This window comes from Ursus americanus, chromosome 8 (genome assembly GCF_024610735.1).
Source record: "Ursus americanus isolate L20-20 chromosome 8, mUrsAme1.1.p, whole genome shotgun sequence".
Taxonomy (NCBI): Eukaryota; Metazoa; Chordata; class Mammalia; order Carnivora; family Ursidae; genus Ursus; species Ursus americanus.
In genome coordinates this window covers 5660793-5681496 of record NC_142134.1, presented here as the reverse complement: position 1 = coordinate 5681496, position 20704 = coordinate 5660793, and the positions used below count along the sequence as shown (strand labels likewise).

The window sequence follows — 20704 nt, the reverse complement described above, 5'->3', positions numbered from 1 at the left end:
CCCCACTGACCAGTGTTTATGGAGAGGTTTCCAGTTCTCCCTTGGAGGTCTAAACAGGATTTCCCCAGAGAAAGAGGGCTTCACCGAATAAATGACAAAGCGAGCTGCGGAGGGCCAGCCAGGTCACGGGGCTCCGGCTCCTCATTGTTCAGTCCCCCGGCTTCCCAGGGCTCCTGTCCAAGCAAGCCGGAAACCGACAGAGACGGACCCCACGGAAGGGCAGAGCTGCCCCACTCCTGCCCCCCCCCCAACGGGCCATGAATGAGAAAACATTCTGCACAATGAGAAAAGGCCAAGAGACACTTTTCAGAATCCCCTGAGAGAAGGATGACTGGGACCTGTAGCAGGAAGAAGGCCGACGGGAAACAAAAAGGTTTATTCCTCGGGAGAAGAAAGGACGGAGAAAAAAGTAAAGGGACTTCTCTTTTAAGTGCTTCATGATGCAAAATTCTGCTTCAATTCCTGTGATCATTTTTAAAAACCGTATTAGGTATTTTTAAATCGTGGAAGCAATGGTGTTTGTTGTAACTAAACAATAGAGATAAAGAGAAACTTAATAACCATCCTCTAAAGTCTACCTCCTAAACAGGGAAGAAACTTCCTGTAAGTTTTGAGTTTTGTCAACAAAAACTCAATTACTTCTGAGCTGTATTTGTTGGCTTTGTTTGCTGTGAGCAAGGAGGGCCAATTACCTCATACAGGTAGATAATCTCTACAGCACAGCTAAGAAAACTCAATAGGTATTATTTATCTCCAATTGCCACTGACAAATTTCCTTAAGGTTAAAATAACATTTTGGTCTCAAATATCCAGGGAAATGAGGTAAAGTGTTTCTCAAGTCCTGGGACATACTGGGTCTGAGAATACTATATGAACCTTCAAATTTTGTTTTCATTTGATCTTTGAAAAAAGCCTTTAATTCACAGTAATAATTCACAATGAAAGGACATTTACGTTGGCACTTCTCAAATGGGTTTTTGAGATTCTTGTTCTCAGGGACTACTAGAAACTGTTGTCTTAGGGGAAAAGTTGTGAATATTACCAAAATAATAGGTCCTGAATCTCACTGTGTATTCAGTTTTTAATGGGAGCTTCTTAAAAGCATAGACTCTGGCTCCCCAACTCCAAAACCGCTATGGGCAAGGTCTGACCATCTGTATCCTACGTTGTATCCTACGTGGTCCCCAGGTGACTGCGACCAGCAGACAGTGACCTCAGGGACAGACATTTCCTACATGCCCAGCTCTCCATCTGCACCCAGCAGCACAAAGGTTCCTTTCCCCCTTAGAGAACTGATCAGAGCGAGGCTTCTCAAACTGTGCCTCCAAGACACACAGCAACAGCATCACCCGCGGACTTGTCCAGAAATGCACATTCTCGCGGCCCACCGCAGACCTACGAAATCAGACATTCTGGGGATGGCGCAAACACAGTAATTGGTTTCAACCAATTACTCCGGTTGATCCCGACGCATGCTCAAGTCTGAGAAGCACCGGATTAGAGAATTTTGTGACTCCCAGACAGGTAATGAAGAAAGACATAACTCCATGTAAGGTAGAACCAGTTTATTAATGACAGCCTTAATTACAACCACTCTCAAGTGTAAAAAATAAAGGGTGATTAATTAAAATTTAGAACTCACTTGGACTTGCCGTTTGGCCTTTCACTGGATGTGCCAAAGGGAGGGAATCTTGCCTGATTCAGATGGAGTTCACGGGAGAATGAGGTAATAAGACAAGAGTGCCAACTGTGAGGCTCAAGTCTTCTCCATGTTGGAATGACATTACAGAATGACAACTGCGTGGGGCAGAGATGACATAGAATCATCTTACAGCCAGAATGTGGAATGAACAACTCTTAACTATACAGAGACACGAGCACACACATGCAGTCATACGCACACCCACACGGAGACAGTTTTCAAAGACTTTCTGTCCCTTCTCTGAGCACATTACCATGTTCATCAGCCGCAGGGATGCAACATGGGGCTGAAGTAGAACACCTTGCTAAGTTTCCATAAAGCATGCTTGCTGGCCGCCCAGTTTTGTGTTGGCAAGTGGGTCATCACTGCAAAATACACCTGTGGTTTCCCAGCATGCCACAGGCTAATATCTGCTCCCAGGAGAGGGACATCCTGGTAGAAACCAGCTGGATTCAAATCTGGGGACAAAATTCATCCCTCCCCACCTTAGTGGGGACAGGGGTGAGTGGCAGCACCTGGAAGGGTTTCCCACGTGGGGTCACAGAACACCTGCCCCATCCATGCACTTCCTTCCCAAGTATTTGTGCTTTGTTACCGTGCTGATGGTTAGTCTGCACTAGGAGAACAGAAGGAGCTCTGGCCATGCACTTGTTTTTTTGCTTTTTGTTTTTGTTTTGTTTTTTAATGAAAGCAAACTAAAACCAGAATAAGGAAAAAAAAAAAAACCAACGACATTTTAAGTCTTTTGATTATGTCAACACTGTTTCGGAATTAGGTTCAATTCCATTCAAAGAGAAGGGGGGGGAGGGACTGCAGACCAGGCCCCGAAGACTGACAGCGTCAAGGGATTGCTGAGTCCATGGAAGCACTGGCAATGGCACGGCTGGCCAGTCCATTCCCAGCCAGGGAGGACACGTCACAGCACTCAAGGCAGTGAACCTATGAAATAAATGCTGACCCAATAACGTTTATAAATGCTTGTAGGAAAGATGGCAGGAAAAGGAGCTGGTACAGTCAGATTCACAGATCATGCAGGAAGAGCATACCAAAAAAATTAATATTCGAGCTGAGCTAAGAAAACACTTTCAGAGAAACTGTATCTTAGTTCTCACTTTTGGGAGACAAACACACACACACACACACACACACACACACACACACACACACAAAAGCAGAACAAAGCCCAGAATATTCCAGTTTCCAAAGAATCCAACAACTAATTTGGTGGGCTGGGGTGAGGGGTGTTAATTAATACCTCTTCATTAACCTCATTTTCTCCTTGAATTCACTGATAAATAAAGCTCAGGCCTACTTAGAACAACGATCTATCCTGCTAAAATTCAGCATCGTGAGGTGTTCCGATGCCCTTACTCCACGCACATGGCATACAGGACTTCCCTGAAAAGAGACACTCCAGGAGAGACCAGGCGCGCCCACCCACATGACTTGTTGAATGCGATCACAATATCTGAACCCAAAGACAAGCTGTTTTCTTCTTGGGATAACAGGTCCCTGAAACGTACAGTGAAGGGATGCAAAAAAACCCAAAAAACAAAAAAACAACAAAAAACAAAAAAACCCACAGCCCTCCCAGGTAAGGGTTGAGTTTTAGAAAAGATGCACTTCTTTAGGCCACGGAACAGAAAGTCCCTTCAAGGTGTGACGAAGAGCAGAAACCGCCTCTCCCAGCCCCCCGATCACTGAAGGAGAGAACAAGACTGTGTGTTCCACAAACTCAAGTACATCCGGGTCCCTCACCCTCCCTTTTTTTCCTTTTTGGTAAGTATCCAACCATCCATAAATTCACGGCTACAGTAGAGATTCACGGCGCAATGACTTTCATACTGGTTATCTTTTTAATTCTGTCAGTGAGCAGCATCTCCCAGCTGTACCCGCCCAAAACCAAGTTCTCGGCAGTTCCATCACGTGGGATCGCAGTGTGGATCGGCTGGGCACGCTGGAGGGTCAGGAAGGCTGGGCTGTCCAGTGTCTTAGAGCAGTGATGCAGGGCTCTACCAGCTAGCCCTGACAGCTTCAATATCACTAACCAGATTCTGAGCCAGGCAGATCCCAAAAATCTGAGAAAGGAAGGGAAAGAGTCAAACAGTGAAACTCAACTTCAGTAGGCTTCTCCCTGGCCAATGAATCACCTTTTCCTTATCTTTCATTTTTTAAATTGATAATTCATACACCATAAAATATGTCCTTTTAAATATTCAGTGATTTTTAGTATACTCTCAAGGATGTACAACTACGACCCACTATCTAAATCCAAAACATTTCATTACGCTGAAAAGAAACTGTACCCGTTAGCAGGCATTCCCATTCCCCCACCCCTGGCAGCCACTAATCTACTTTCTATCTCTAGGACTTGCCTACTCTGGACATTCCATATAAACGGAATCATATAACATGTGGTCTTTTGGGGTCACAGAGCAAAATGTTTTCAAGGTTCATCCATACAGCAGCATGTACCAGTAGCTCAATCCTTTTGATGGCTGGAATAATATTACACTAGATGGATAAAACACATCTTGTTTATCCTTCGTCAGTTGATGGACATTTACACTGTTTCCACTTTTTGGCTATTATGAACGGTGCTGCTATGAGTGTCCCTGTACAACTTTCTGGTGAACAGGTTTTCAATCTTTTGGGGGAGTGGAATTGCTGGGTCTTATGTGAACTCCATTGAAGTTTGAGGAAGCACAAAATCCATTTCCACAGTGACTACTGTTTTCACTCCCTTTAGTAATGTACGAGGGTTCCCATTTCTCCACATTCTTGCCAACATTTGCTACTGTCCTCCTTTTGAATTATATCCATCCTAGTACGTGTGAAGTGCTAGGTCACTGTGGTTTCGATTTGAATTTCTCTAACATCTAATGGTGAGCATCTTTTCATGTGCTTATTGCCTACTTGTACTTTCTTTGGAGATATATCTGATTCAAATTCCGTGGCCATCTTTAAATTGGGTTTGTGTTTTTATTGTTGAGTTTTTCTTTATATATTCTAGACACTACATCCCTTTGATTTGCAAATATTTTCTCTCATTTTGTGGGTTGTCTTTTCTCTTTCTTAATAGTATCCTTTTCAGCACAGAAGTTTAAATGTTGATGAAGGCCAACTTACCTACTCCCTTTGGTTGCTTGTGCTTTTGGTACCATATTAACATATGATGAAAAGGCTGCCTAATCCAAGGTCACAAAGATTTACACGTACACTGTCTTCGAAGAGTTTTTCATAGTTTTAGCTCTGAGGTTTAGGTCCTTGATCTATTTTGAGTTAATTTTTATATATGGTGTGAGGTAGGGGTCCAAATTCATTCTTTTGTCTATAGACAACCAGTTGGTCCAGCACCATTTGTTGAAAAAACTATTCCCAGTGACTTGCCAAAAATCAACTGACCATAGATAGAGGTAGGGCTTCTTTCTGACTTTCAATTCTATTTCACTGATCTCTACGTTCAACCTTATGTACTACCTTGATCACTGCAGCTTTGTAGTAAGTCTGTAATTGGAAAGTGTGAGTTCTCCAATTTTGTTCTTTCTCAAGTTTGTTTTGCTATGCTGGGTCTGTTGCATTTCCACATGGATTTTAGGATGGGCCTTGTCCATTTTTGCAAAAAAGGCAGTTGTACTTTTGATAGGGATTGCATTGAACCTGTAGATCAATTTGAGGAGTACTACCACCTTAACGATAGTAAGTCTACCGATCTATGAATATGGGATGACTTTCCATTTATTTAGGTCTTAATTTCTTTCAACTACTGTGCCCAATTTGTGACCTTCTAAGAAAAGTACTATATCTCTACAAGATAAAAACCCCAGCTCTTGGGGCTCCTTAAGAGGGAAAGTGGGTGCTTCCTTCCCTCACTAACACTTTGACAAGGTGGTCCAGAGAGAGAAAGGGACACAGGATGTCTGCGAAACTCTAAAAAGTCTTAATCTTGCCACTGAGATCTCCTTCCGACCATCCCTGCCTGCCCCGCCTGTCACAAGGCAGTGATTACTTTGCCCATGGAAACACCGGAATGCCAGTAGGCAATTGCTGACCCAATCAATTTCTCCATCTTGAAAAGGAAAAAAGATTTCCTGAAGTATGTCAGGATACAGAATCTAAAATCAGGGCTTTAAATAAAATACAAACCAAACAGCTTACGTCTGTTCCCTAGCCCTCCGATGTGTCTTAAAACCCGTGACATTAAGGTGATTCAGCAGAGCTCCTGTCATGGGGAGGGCTCTCCCAGGGCATCATTTCCCTGTGACATCCATCAAGAAGCCTTGTCTTACCTGTAGCAATGCAATGCCTATGAAAATACCAGCCACGATGGTTAAATTGTCCTGCAACCACTTCTCAAACTGGGGCACACAGCCTTTCGTGTAGATTACAATCTGCTGGTCAACTTCCTTCACAAGGGAAGAGGAGAGCACAGTGTCACCATGCAAGTCCAAAAGCTCCTCCAACACCCTTTGTGCCAAGCGACAAGATGAGATTCCACTTACTGGTTTTTGCCTGGCATCATAGCCACACTGAGTGTTGATGACATCTTCCTGGTGGAGAAAGGAAACAGAAAGGTGAAATTCACTCAACAGCCAGCCCACCTGAGACTTAGCAGAAGATTCCTGTGAAGTGTCATTAATCGAAAGCGTACTTGGGCATGCAAATGTCCTAGGCACCAGGTTAAATAACACTTTGAGACATTATCCCAAGTAATTATCACAACAATCCTCAGAAGCAGGTATTAAAATATGCCCTCTTTCCCAGAAGAAGAAAACGGAGGCTCAGGAAATATATGAATAGCAAGCGCATTACTGACAACCTCCGGAAGCTTAGGGGGTTAGAAAACGGAGACATAGTAAAAGCCATGGGGAAACGGCACAATGACTATCTTCGTTTATGCTCTTTTACGGGAACTTTTACTTCTTAACCTATATACTTCCATATCATTTAAATGGTTTTTCAATGAGAATGCGTTACTTTAATAATTAATAACCAAAACAATGCCCCGACAACATAACACACGGACAGAGCCCCTGACCCCTCACAGGCCCGATCAGAAACATGGGTTCTCCTGTTTCAGGTTTGTTTATTTTCCCCCTCCGCAGGGTATGGGGTGGATTTTATTAGCTCGGCATTTGTGGAATGAGAAATCTCGACCCAGAGTATCTGTAGTTGGAAAGGGAGGCATAATGCCTTCTGACACTTCATAATTCTTCTGGTGGAATGTTAACACGGGGCAGCAGCCGGAGACAGAACAGTTTGTCCCTGCTGGTCAGCGCAAGGCCACCTGAGTGACACCCAGGGCTCTGTGCTGGGCGCTCTCCTGCCTCTCAGCCCTCCTCAGAGGGAAGCAAGACATGAGCCAGTGGGAAAGGTGGGCTTCCTGGCAAGGTCTCAGAGCAGGGGAGCACTGTCCTTTCTGATTCTCAGTCTCTTTCAGACCAAGAGTAACAGCCCAGAGACCCCTCTGAAGCCCTCAGAGAACCACTGTTCCACACCAAGACCATGACCCCTTTTCAAGAGCCCCAAAACATGCTCCACCTTGCATGGGGACACGGCCACTGAACTCACTAGCACCCTGGGCTCCGCTTGATTTCAAGAAGGGCGGTCTGGGGGCGGCTGCCTGGACCGACGGCCTGGGAGACCGAAGTAAGTGGAACGGACACGTGCAGAAGCAAATTCTCGCACTTGTTCTAACGCTCACTCCTGGCTTTTAACTTACAACCAGGCACTTGGCATTTTAAGTCATCCTACACACCAGTCACAGGATGTGACCCAAAACATAACCAAACCCACGGGGAAAGGGTTATGAACAGGTTTATCGCTTTTTCTTTTCTTAAATAAAACACAAACTGCAGTTATTATCATCGTTGCAACCGAGAGCCCAGGCAGCTAGTCTTCCTACCTGGTAGACGAGCCCTATCGCACCTCAGACTCTTCTCCTGTCCCTAATGTTCTCCCAGAAGCAAGCCAGGAAGCAAAGGGTCACTGGCCCCCAGCCAATGCAGACTGCTCCCACCTAGCCCGTCCGCTCATAAGGAAGGAACAGACACTTCAGGCAGGCTTCCTGGGTCCGAAGCTCAGCTCCGTCACCTGCTAGCAAGGTGGACCTGGGAAAGTACTTAACCTCCACGGGCCTTCGTTTCACCCAAAGAGGGAAGATGATGGTGATCCTGGCAGTAGGAACGTTCTGAATTTTATTGAGTCAACTCACAAGAAGGCTGAGAATAAGAACCAGCGTGTGCTATTAAAATAATGTCAGCAAGGATCACTCCTCCTGGGAAGATCTGAACACTATGCCCCCTTTAGGGGCTGCAATTGGGACAAGCAGGTAAGAAGAGGCTTCAAGGAAAAAACCACTCTGCTCAGCCCCCCGCCCGGTGTGAGGCGCAGGGCTGGCCCACAGTCTGCGGGCGCCCACTCACCGCGGGGTCCTTAGTGCAGCAGGAGAAGGGCACGCCGCATCGCTCTCGACTTGCGTTGGAATCTGTGCAATTGAAGTAAATATTTAGGTTCCAATCATCAGCTCCAAAAGCCCCACAGCACTGCCACTAGAGCAAACAGGAGAGAATTAGGACATCTCGACTTGGAGGCGCCTCCACTCCCCACCGCCAAACGACCGCCACCCCGCTTCCGCCAGCTCTAACCTCCTCTTCTGTCTCAGAATTTACTTTTAAACCAAACTAAACCTAAAGGGCCCCTATAAAAGCTTCCCAAATGACTGAGGCTCAAGACGCGTAAGGGTGTGCTGGCAGCTGATTTAAATGACTGAGGAGGCCCACGGGGTCAGGTGTTGGAAGGGAGGACAGGAGTCCTGCAGGAGCCTCAGTCAGAACAAGGTCTGCCTGGTGTGGGTGCCTGGAGGAACATTCTAGAAGGATAAACAGGACACTAAACTGTGGTAGTGTCTGAAGGAGGCTGAGGGTGGGAGAACTACAGGCTTACTTTTTAAAAACTGTGTTCTCTGCAGCCTTAATGGTTTTTTAAAAATCCTTTTTATTGCAGTATAATTGACATACAATAATCTGCACATATTGAAAGGGTACAATCTTTTAAGCTTTGACATATGTATACATTGTGAAACCACCACCACAATCAAGACAGGGAACATACTCATCACCCCCAAAAGTTTTAAGGGCTTACTTTTCATTGTATATCTGTTACTACTCTGCACTTTTTTTTTAAGAACATGCATTTACATTTTCAACTTTAAAAATTCCATCATCTAATTAATATCTATATAAAATGAGCTGTTAAAGTCAGTGAGTCTCAAAAGGGCCTGATTCAAGGACGGGCTGCTCCAGAGGCCCCTTCATTACTCCCCCTACTGACGAGCTCTACTCTCTGTCACGTGAACACCAAGCCTTGACCACTTTCGGGCTTTCAGGACCACAAGCTACTTCCAAACATTACACTCCAGGACAGAAAAATAAAATCACATGAAACAACGGTATTTCCATATGAAGCAGACAGCACTTCAAGAGGACGTGTATACGCATGTTCTCCCAGCTCGTCTGGTCCTCCGAGGGCTGGGCTCGCGCATCTCCAGGTCTGCCTACAAAGCTTCCTCAGATCTGTCATGCAAACCAGTGAGCAATAATACCTGGCAAGGTGTGAGCTTGCATCCATTATGACCTAACAAGACAGTGGGGTCTGCCGAGGTGAACCAGAGCTGAATTTCACACCTGACACGCAGCTCGCTCCTGGGCACTCGGGGCACTTCTGAGTACCCGACAGAGGAGGGCGCTCCCCTCGGGCAAGTGCCCACGCAGCCGTCTCCTCCCTTTATCAGAGGGGACCCCCACCTCCCTCTGGAAAGCTGTCCATCCCAGAAACAGCCACTGGTCCCCTGGGCTTCTGTTTGCCCGCTGGTCCTGCCGCAAACAGTTAGGTCACAGACACCACTGTCTAATTTCTCAGGGCATGCAAATAAAGACCTTCGCACCCGAGGTCAGTAACACTTTGAGCCTCATAGAAAACCACGTACATGTTATTAGAGTGTACTAATATTCGCAGGAGTGAAACAGCCACTGTCATGATTTCTATTTTCCTAGTGGGGAAACAGGGCAAGGTTCCGTGAGCCCACGGCCCCGTCGCTAATTAGACTTTGGCACTAGATCTGTATTTCTGACCATTTTCCATTTTGAGTCACACAGGGCATCTGCGACTTCATTTGCATGACGGGGACGTCACCTGCTAACGTTGGGAAACCTGGGGGCGGGGGAGGTGCTGTGCTTAGCAGGTTTTTCACATGTCAGAAGCCACCAGGGCTTAGAAGTCGCTCAATGTTCGGTCGTGTGGGACTGCGTGTGCTATGACATTTGGATAGGCATGTTTCAGGAACTTTGTGGACAAATACTCTATCGCTGAACGTATTGTTGGGAGCCGCGAAGTGTGGAGGATGCCCAAAAGGGGGCAAGGAACAAGGAAGAATCCACATTAGACACCACGTAACCCGTGACACCTAGAGCGAAGCAATACTCTGCAGGTGTTGACGGGAAACAGTGTGTGTGCTTACAATCTCGTGGCTCGAGAGGTTTTCTCTGTCCCTCGGACTTAGGAGAAATTGAGATCAGTGAAAATAGAACATTTCCACTTAGGGTATAAATCATGGAAGTCATCAAGCAGGTTAGAAAAGAATGAATACACAAGAAAATCAACAACAAAAAAACCCCATGTGGCAAAGTCAGAGGTATGTTCCAGCTGGCGCGGGCAGAAGCCGGGAGTAACGTTCATTCCTCGAGGAGGCTTTCAACTTAAAAATAAACCAAATTTAAACTTACATATTCCTGCGTGAAGTCTATGAGGTTCTGCAAATCAATGTCATCTCTGTACGCTCTGATGTTGTTGTTTATAAAGAAATACAGCTGGTCTTTGATCCAGTCTTTGAAAACAAATGCCAGAACCCCAGCAGTGAGCTCCAGGAAGAAAATAATTCCCAGGAACACAGAAAACTAAGACAAAGGACACACAGAGAACAGTTAAAAGGGCTATTTTGATCATATATAGTTAAATGGTCCCTTCTAAAAAGGTCTGTAATTACATTGGGTTGTTACACGTGTCCAAAGCTTATAATCTTCAGTTTCTTAAGATTCATTAAGAGAATATTACACTCCAAGAAAGGTTTTTAAAAAATCGTTCATAATCACATTTTCGGGGTTCTGATGGTCCGTTTGGTAATTAGACAACAAAGCCTATAAGCAAACATGGATAACAGCAATCTCTCATTAGACCCACATTAAGGCCTAATGAGTTTCTCCGGATTCACGCACTGCCAGACGCTTGAACAATGACCCGCCCCTACCTCTAGTAAGCTCTCGTAATGTTGAGAAACGATCCCAGAATTTTCAGATCAACTGTCATTTGTTACTATGGCCTTGATTCTGTATGCAATACAGTCCTTTTTTGGATTCAGACACTACTTTAAATCCCCTTTGCACCTACTTTACAGGGTCAAAGAGGAACTTTGGGGGGGTGACTAGGACATGAAAATCATTTCCCATCATGAAAACAGAATGAAAACTGAGTTGAAAGCTTTCTTAGGAATGCTAGCTGTGCTCCCCCTTCTTTGTAAATACCAGCGTCGGAAGATTTTAAGTAACATCCCCCTGCAGCTGAAAGCAGACTTCTGGCTGATGTGGACAAGAATTTACACAGGAAGGCTGGGGGCGCCAGGTAGCATGGTGACTGCCCATAAAGCTGGAGAAATTCTCCTTTCATCTCGAAGGCTCAGAAGAGCCTCGACTCAGTCATACCAACGCACTGTTCACACCCACGGTTCCTTCCACTTCCTATCACCCCCACACTCTTACTCTTTCCCAACTTTTTTGCTGAAACAGATTATGAGAAATGAGGCCGTGAAGGACCAGGCAAGCTTCTGGTGACAAGGACAGAAAGGGGGACACTGAGGCCACGGTTGCTCAGCAGAGCCCGTGGCGGCTACAGGACTTGAGTGGCCGAGGAGGCACAGGGGACTAAAGCTGTCCGCTGTTTCTACGCTCAGCAGGCAGACATCAGCAGCCAACCGAGAGGAAAATGTGCTGGAGGAGTGGTGCAAAGAGAGTGCAGTTACTTATTAAAATAAGAAAAAGACAAAAGATGTGAATTCCTCCAGCAAATATCCAAAGGACCCATAATAGATCAGGTCCTGGATTTGGTAGGCTTTGCAGATGCAAGGATGGGTAAGACAGAATCCTGCCTCCAGAGACCCCACAGTCTTAGCTGCCATGGGGGGGGGGGCATAGGGACCGGAGAGGGCAGTGGGGTGGGGCCATTTCGCATCAGATCTCCGTGTATCTGACAGTGTATATCCAGGGCGCCAAGTGCCGTTCTGGGAGGGTGGGCATGAGGGGAGCGGTGGAAGAAAGAAATAAGTGCCTGGCAAAGTCTAGGACTCCAAGGTTTGGCTCTAATTTAGACCCTCCAGAGCTCAGCCCTTGAGGTTCCACAGACCTCCCCCTGGTTATCTGTCCTGGATGGATTCAGTAGAAAGAGCACCTAAACTATCATCAGTGGTACCAATAACTTCAAAGTAAGATTTCCTCCATCTAGAGAAAAGGACGGGAAAAAAACGATCACTTTTATTCAATACCTACCCCATAGCGTAGAACAACTCCCCTCCCTTTATTAGGTACAGAAATACAAACGTTACCATGCTATACCAACGTGAAAACCAGAGCCAGCTCACGTCCACGTGCCCACAAAACAGCGCCGCAGAAGTCACGCGAGATTTCGATTCAGTGTTTGTCCTCACCACCATAAAGGTCAGGCAAGTTCATTTTCCAGCTACCCTGGTAAAGTTTTTCTTAGTGCTATATGATACAGAGATCAAAAATTGACTTCAAATTAAATTCTTATCGACTATTTGGCAGAAACCCGTGTGCTCTGGCCCTGTGACCTCACTTCCCCCATGTCCAAAGGTGCGGAGACTGACTCGCAGACTCCGTCTTAGGGCCTCCGTCGACCGGGAAGCTCCGTTTCCATTTCACATTCTCCTGGCTCTCAGACTTCCCCTCAGCAGACCTCCTCGCCTCGCAGCCTCAGATCTCCGGGGCTGTGAAAGGCATGCTGACATTCACTTCTTACTTATTTCATAGCTCCTGCTCAAAGAATATTCTGGGCCAGTTTTTATTGTTTGTACTAAATAGAGAAGCCATTTTAAATATTACCCGTGATTTTCAAAAGCCAAGAAACAATACAATTTTCTTCATTCCCAACATGGGACTTTACAAATTAAGGTGCTGATTTAGAGAAACGGATCTATTTCTGCCTGTTCACTCTGGTACCTTCAACGACAAACACAACAAATTGTATTGAAGGGACTACGCTTATAAACTAAAATATATTCAAGGAAATCCCATTAAAGGGGATCCCATATTTGGAGGCATGGAGCCTCTAACTGGTAAAATAGTGGCAAATGGTTAAGTATTATCCAGGGCAAATGGTTACGTACCATAGAAAAGCTGAGTGAGGTGAGCCCACACATTTTGAAGGATCTCGTGCCAAGAAGACTGGCAGGTGAGGATCGGGGGCAAAGCTCTCCTGGGGACGCCACAGGTCTCTGATTAGGTGGGCAATGAAGTAAGTGTGTGTGTGTGTGTGTGTGTGTGTGTGTGTGTGTGTGTGTGTGTGTAAAAAGGGAAAATGGGAGATAAGGCCAATGGAGTGTTGGGAAGCCAGCTGCTCCCACCACAGACCAAGGTAAACAGAACAGAGAATCAACTGCTCGCTCAGTTGTATGGAGGCCCAAGTATCCCTCAGTTTCCCTGACAGCAGAGTCATGTAAACTTACAGGTTAAACACATGAACTTCCAGGTGAGATTCGCTAAAACCTCCTCTGTACCACAGCTGCCCAAATTTGAAATGGGCTACCCTGGGTGGGGTATGGTGCGTGCACGCTCCTTAGGGATATTCAAGAAAGAATGCCAGACGACGACGTGGCAGAAGTGCTGGGGAAGAGAAGCGCGCACGGCGTGTGGTGCGGACTAGTGCTAACACAGGCTCTGCTTGTCAGTGAAAATGGCCCTGGACCATGCTGAGCAGGATTCTAGGAACAGGTGACAGGATCCTACTCCTGTCGTCTAGAAATCCCACCATCTTGCCTCACCACACAAAGGAGGATTTTTTTCTTCTTCATCCTTTCCTGTTTTTGGAAAGGGGAGCGGACGCTGTGCAGAGGACATCGACACAGAGCCCGCCACAACGCCAAGCTCCAGAATGACCGGTATCCGGCTAACCTTTGGCCACACTTACCAAACCTGCCTCGGATACGTACGTGGAAGCAGGGCCCGTTCCATCCTCCTCTGGAAGGAATCTCCAAAGGAAAGGCTTTCTCATTCTCTCCTTTTATTACTTATCTGCCCCCTGGTAAAACTCCTCCTCCAAAAATATTCATGCGAACAGTGATCACACCAAACTCCCTGCAAAGGATCTAAAAATGCTGCTGATCATACAAAAGGAGAACTCTGGACCGGCAGAGAAGAAGGAAGACGCGCCTCTACTGTTTCTCCCGCTCACCGAAACCTATGACTTAACAGATTGCATCTGAATAGGCCGCAGCCACTGGGCTTATGCCTGGTTTTTCTAAACCAACCGTATGAACAGCTCCCTACTGACTATGTGCTTAAAAGAGGAGGAAGAAAGCACCTAAAGGAAGAAAACTATACATATACCTACCTCAGTCTAAAGGCATTTGAGGGATTGGAATGCAAAGTCCTGACACAGCCACGCAAAATCTCCACGGATGGCACGGGTTGGGGCTGGTACTTCCATTTTTAAGGAAGCATGGGGGGCGGGGGGGGGGGGGGGCAGTGATCTAGAGAGTTCTCCGGAAGGGAAAGCATTAACTGGGCCATATTGTCACTGTGCCTCTGGCAGAGCCACCTCGCCTATAGAGAGGGTGTCTTCCTGTGATAAGATGGGAGCTTGGCCCTCGGCCGCCGGCAGAACGTGATACTCACGAACTTGAGAAGGAACGTGTTTTCCCGCAGCGCTCCAATGCACCCTGCGAATCCCAAAATGAACATCACTCCTCCCACCACGAGGAAGAGCCAAACCGGGTCAAAGCCGCCGAGATCGGTGATGGAAGAGATGTTGGACAGAACTCCCTGGGGACAGAGAAGCAAACAACAGGGCACTAGGACGCAGGGACAGTTTTTCAACATGGAAAGATTATTACAATTGTCTTTTCTCCTTGCAAAGAAAAACTTCAGAGGTAATCTGATTGTTAGGTGGGATTAATACTCAAGAAACACTGCAAAAAATAAATAAAACCAAACAAACCTACTTTCTTTCCAAGGTGTAGATGGGTTTGTATTTTTGGCAAAACTGTATAAAGCAAAGAAATGACCCCGAGAAACGGTCATCAGACCCTGTATGGAGAAGATGTGATATTACGTTTGTCTTCTACGTCCCAAATGAAAGTGGTCATGGGTAAAAAACAGCGTGCAAGAAAAACACACTGCCCAACACCCAGGAAGAGAAGTCACCTTTCAGTGCCCGGGACAAGCAGGGGTCAGACAAGTGTCTGCTTCAAGCCTGAGGCATTTCTTAGGGAACAAGGGCCGAGCTAGACGCTGCAGGCTGACACAGCGGCCAGTCCCAGCCACAAGGCCCTGAAAGTTTTCCAGGGAAAAACCGTGCCTCAGGATCCCCCTCCTTCCCAGGAGACTCTATCAGGCTCAGATGCCCAAAGCCCACTTGGGCGGTCTGTGCTCACGGCTGTCCCCTCTTGAGTTATTAAGCGTATTCCCTTACCACTGTTTTTTAAGGACTGACACTTAAATGATTCACAAACCAGGAGTTACTCCCTGGCTTTCCACCCTTCTATTCTCCTGCCAAAGGAACCAGAGTGCTTTCATTTCTCTATGAACATGCTATGTTTTTTTTTTTACAAAAATAATTTCTCCCTCAACCATGATACCAGGTCAAATACCACCCAGAACCTATGTTAGAAATTACGAGATTTTTTTTCCCTCTAAAATACAAGGTGCATATTTGCTATTCATTCCTACAGAGACAGACTACTGTTACTTTGAAACTGTGAATGTACAGGAGTCTTAAATACCCAGTATCACCAATATTTTATTTTCTTATCTTATTAAATTTGTTTTGAACTCTCAAAATACCCCAGAGTATCACGGTATAGTTTGCTGTGAAGTCTTAAATCGTTTGTTTCAAAACACTCCCAACAACCTGAAAGAACAGAAATTATTTATCTGATTTTATGTATACTTTAAGGAAAATGGAACCCAGAGAGGCTTGGTGACTTGCTGGAGGTCACACAGCTATTTATTGATTTTCTGAAACCAGAGCAGAACGTCTACTTCAGTGTTCTTTCCCCACCAAGTGGAAGCCATGTATCTGCTTCCCCGCACTTCCCAGTCAGACTGGACCAACACCTGAGTTTAGGAGTTTTAAGTTTTATCCATTTTAATTAAAGCTGTAGGATCATTCGGAAAAAACATCTTTTGTTTGTTGGGTTTTTGTTTCTTTTAGGGGGGGCATTAACTTAAGAGCAATAATAGGATATTAATAATAGAACACATATGAGAAATAAAGAACTGTTAACATGTACAATTTAAACCTTACAGGAAAGGCCAAAGGTTTAAATAAAGTCACAGATGAAGGGTTGAAGGATTAGGGAAGCAGTTAGGAATGTAGGGTGTGTCCACTAACTTCTGAGGAGACGTCACAAACACAACCACACCCTTCGTGAGACTGCTCGGACCAATGGTTTGATCCAGTGCTGTGCTTCTTAGATTTCCAAGCTCTGAATTATGAATACTCCGGGGAGGGGTGGGGGGCACACAGAAATACTGTTACCGAAATTCTCCACCTACACAGATGATACTAAGAAAAACACTGCTGGAGAAGTCACACGAAATCCGGGCAACAGTGGTGAGGAGCCAGTGTTGGAAGGAAATGAACCTCTCCCCCTAGAATGCCTTTGAACACAGGTGTTAATACTTAAAGTCTTAAGGTTTTGGACCCGCTCAGCCAGGGGGAAAGACGATGTTGGAGGGTACATGATAACATTCTTAAAACTTAAAAAGTTAACTTAATTATGAGAGAAGGAGACTCCATTTCCTTGGCACTAAGAAGAGGCAGGAGAGGTGGAAGTGACAGGAGGCGATGTCGGCGGGATCACAAGGAGCCCTTTCTGACAGCAGCAGGTCTCCGGCGATGGATCAGAGAAGGCTTCCACTCATGGGAGAGCCAAAGCCACGAGCCTTTGTCAGTCGTGCGGTAGGACGGATTCCCAAATTGGATGGGACATTGGGACTCAATGACCTTTAGGTTCCTTACAACTTTAAGACCATTCTATGATTTCACCCACTTTTAATGGGCTTTTTGTGACTCACACTCAAGTCTGAGCAAAGATGAGATTGTTCCCAAACACTCTTCCATGAGCTATGGCTGGACACAAAGAGGTCACGGATAAAAAAGGCAATTATCTGGGCAACTCTGGCCAAGCAAGTCAGGCACCACCAGGAACACCAGTGTCTCACACACCGAGCTATACCCCAAAAGGCTACAGAAAAAAATATGATCTACGGGACACCTGGGTGGCTCAGTCAGTTAAGTGTCTGCCTTCAGCTCAGGTCACGATCATCCCAGGGTCCTGGGATCGAGTCCCACATCGGGCTCCTTGCTCGGTGGGGAGCCTGCTTCTCCCTCTGCCTGCTGCTCCCCCCTGCTCGTGTGCACACGCTCTGTCTCTCTCTCTCTGACAAATAAAATCTTAAAAAAAAAAAAAAAAAAAACGATCTCAACTGTCAGTAGATTCCTGGATCATCTGTCCTCTCTGTCCTCCTTTGGAGGAGGAGTATTCGGCTTTGCAGACAAACTTATTTTCATACTTTCACTCTGTCCGGCCTACAGGGCCAGCTTCAATCGAGGGGCCTGCAACCATTTCCATGGAAACAACAATCATTTGGGGGCCTAGCTGGCCTGCAGATTCTACTTTTAATCCTAAATTCTGGCAAAAGGCAGGGCTGGAGACAGATCCTGAGTGCTTGGGGGAAATAATATTCTGCAAAGCATGAAAAAGACTACCGAGAACTTTATTTTTAATGGATTCAGAATATGCCCAGGTCGTTATCAGTTGAAAACTAACTCAAATCTTCAAACCCCAAGTTTTTCCTTCTCCTCGGGATTAGGATTACTTACCTAGACGGAGCTGAACAAAAGACCGCCCTCCTTTCCCCGCGCCAGGTCTCCCGAGAGCCCCTGAAAAGCAGTCTTCCTGCTTCCAACTACACAGAGAGATTACAGAGGCCTGAACACATTCCTGGCAGCAGATTCTGGATTACGAGAGTGACAGGGAGCTGACGGCTCGGCCTTCTGCTGAGAGATGGGGTCTTCTCATTGGACTTTTTAATTTTGTTAAGCTCAATTTGACAAATGAGTAAGAAGTGAGAGAACATGCCTGCTGAAGAATTATTATCATTAAAGCTTGTACTTGACAAGCAGCCGGAAGAAAAACATACAAGCTCTAAGATTACAGTTAAGTCCGCCAAGTGATTTAAAATAGATGTTCCACCCCGTGGTAAATCCCCAGGAATGCACGAGAACACCACCGGCAGACACCAATCTTCTGGGCACCTGTGGGCACCACCCTCTTCTTTGCGGAAGAACACTTTCCCCTTCTTGTGAGGATTCCTGTTCCCCCAAATGCACTCCATGTGCCCCTCGGAGCTGCCGATTCTCATGTGACCCCACGTCCCTTGTGACAATTGAGAGGTCTGATGGCCTTCCTCGGACACCAGGACTTAGAACAGGCGTCTCCCTCTGGTGGCTGAAGCCGTAAAAGGCCCAAATCTGCGGCCACATGCAGTGGGTTTTCACCATGTGGAGAAAGTCAATCCGCAGTGAGAACTAGAAAGCCGGGTTTAGGAATACACAAAGAATAAGGGCCGGGAGGGAAAATCCTGCCAGCACCACAATCCCTGACCCGACAAGGAGTTCCGCGAATCACTCCCAAATCCTTAGAATACACTGCCCTTGACTGCACAAGGGGCTTCTGTGAGGTCTGCGTCTGCGTCTGACGAGTCCTGCACAACCTGACAACAGCTCGGAATAAACCAGGCTTTTAGTGCCGTATGTGTGCGTATACACAGGTGTGTAACACACACACACACACACCCCACCAACACCGGAAGTTCACACTTTATGCTGGAAAAAAGTTCTGGGGGCAGGATGGGGAGCAGAAAAGAGGCAGAGGTAAGTGTTGGACTTAATATGGTCCCTCTACTCAGCGGGCTGATACTTGCAGTCAATGGAGAAATTAAGCCAGTGTAAACAGTCTTCCTTCTTGTTGACTCCCTATCAATTCAGCATCAATGAAATGAGTTCTAGATGGAACTCTTAGGTGCTTTGTCTCCATCACTGACACATAATACATGATTAAAGCTCCAATTCTCCATGTAAACGTCAATGTTCAGTCCTTGGGCTTAAATATCAACTTTTTAGAACTCAAACTTGTCAGGGAAAAAAAAAAAAAAGAAATACAAAATGTCATCTGGCTACTGTCCTCTGTAGCCAGAGCTGCTGCTTATGTGAGAAGTACACACACAGCCTGGTATTTGCATCCCACGAGTACGTGCTCGTACGTCTCCTACAAGGATCCTTCAGGCAGAGCCCTGGGAGCTCCAACTGTTAAGGATCCTGGACTCTGTGCATCAAGTCAGAAAATAGCATCCTAGGAAGTTGAATCTAACTGGAATGGAGACAAATGGATGAGAAGCAGATCCATTAGCCACGTGTACTTCTTCCTTTATCCATTTGCTCGGGTTGACATGAACATGGTATTCTGAACAGCCGCAGTGGAGAAAGAGAGAGTCAGAGTAAGAAAGCCAGAGACAAGATCGCAGGTCACAAGAAAAATATATCAAGTACTGCAGACTCAAGAATATAGGGAGATTTCCTACACATATGTTCTTTGTTATCATTAAGATTATATTAATAAAAACTGGCTTGTGAGAGTTCTTGCCATTCATACTACATAGTCCTGTACCCACAGTCCAATGCCCCGATCTAGAGCTGGTGCCGCAGCAGAGGCAGAAACACGCTGACCACAACGTCAAGTGCCGCTCCGAACACAAAATGATTATCAGCCAATTAAAAAGTTGAAAAGCAGACAAATATATTCAGCAAATTAGCTATTCCACAAATTGGCTTTTGGACAGCTAGCTCTTGGCATACAATCCAGAGCCTTTAAGAGATGGTCCTCCAGTGAAAATAGGACATCTCCATTATCTAGTAGGGACTAAACAGTATCTCTCAGAACTTAGCACGGAGACCTGTATGTGTCTAAAAAGAAATAAGACGTGCTCATGAAACACGACTAAGGCAACATCAGACAGAAGCTTAGAGAGCCAACAAACACAAAATGTACCAGTGTGCATTCACCGTGGTAGAAGGGAGATCTGATATTCCAGTCACTCAGACAAGGCTGCTCTCGAGTGTGGCAGGGAGCATTCATCCTGCACCGGACTCAAGCCCCCCCGGTTCGCCCACAATTTCCCCTGGAATCCTGGAACACAGAAAGAGGGTAGCCTGGACAGTGCTAGGCGCGGGGCAAAGAGACAGGATATGATAATACAGACATCTCGTCCTGAATCCCAGTTCCATGACCTACTTACCTGTGTGACCTTGGGCAAGTCACCAACCCTGCCTAAGTCTCAATTTCCACATCAGTGAAATGGTACCCCACATCATAAGGATGAAGGAAATAATTCAAGTAAATCCAAACACTATGCGAAGTGCTTGGCACAAAATAAGAATTCAATGAAAATTTATCACCATCCTCATTCTCATCACTATCCTAATTAGACCAAGAGGAGACATCAGATGCTACTGAGGCACATAGGAAGGGCATCTAACCCAACTGCCCTAGAGAGGAATCCACCTGGCTCTGGTACTTGTTCTGCGGGGCCCTTTTAATAAGCAAAGCCATGGCCGTATCATGATCATGCCTAATGGAGGTGTCAGTAACTGACC

The 20704-nt window shown here is 45.9% G+C and overlaps 1 protein-coding gene across 2 annotated transcripts in view; it reads right to left on the bottom strand.

The window, feature by feature from the left end:
• Positions 1 to 1550: 1550 nt before the first annotated feature.
• Positions 1551 to 20704, bottom strand: part of TSPAN5 (tetraspanin 5) — a 157884-nt gene continuing 138730 nt past the window's right edge. For both annotated transcript variants that reach the window (XM_045792202.2, XM_045792212.2), the window contains exons 3-8: positions 14662 to 14808; positions 10486 to 10656; positions 8128 to 8253; positions 6205 to 6252; positions 5992 to 6108; positions 1551 to 3780 (exon numbers count right to left, since the gene is read on the bottom strand). In XM_045792202.2, the coding sequence (XP_045648158.1) occupies positions 3715 to 3780; positions 5992 to 6108; positions 6205 to 6252; positions 8128 to 8253; positions 10486 to 10656; positions 14662 to 14808 (675 nt within the window). In that variant the 3' untranslated portion in view covers positions 1551 to 3714. The remainder of the gene's footprint in view (positions 3781 to 5991; positions 6109 to 6204; positions 6253 to 8127; positions 8254 to 10485; positions 10657 to 14661; positions 14809 to 20704) is intronic.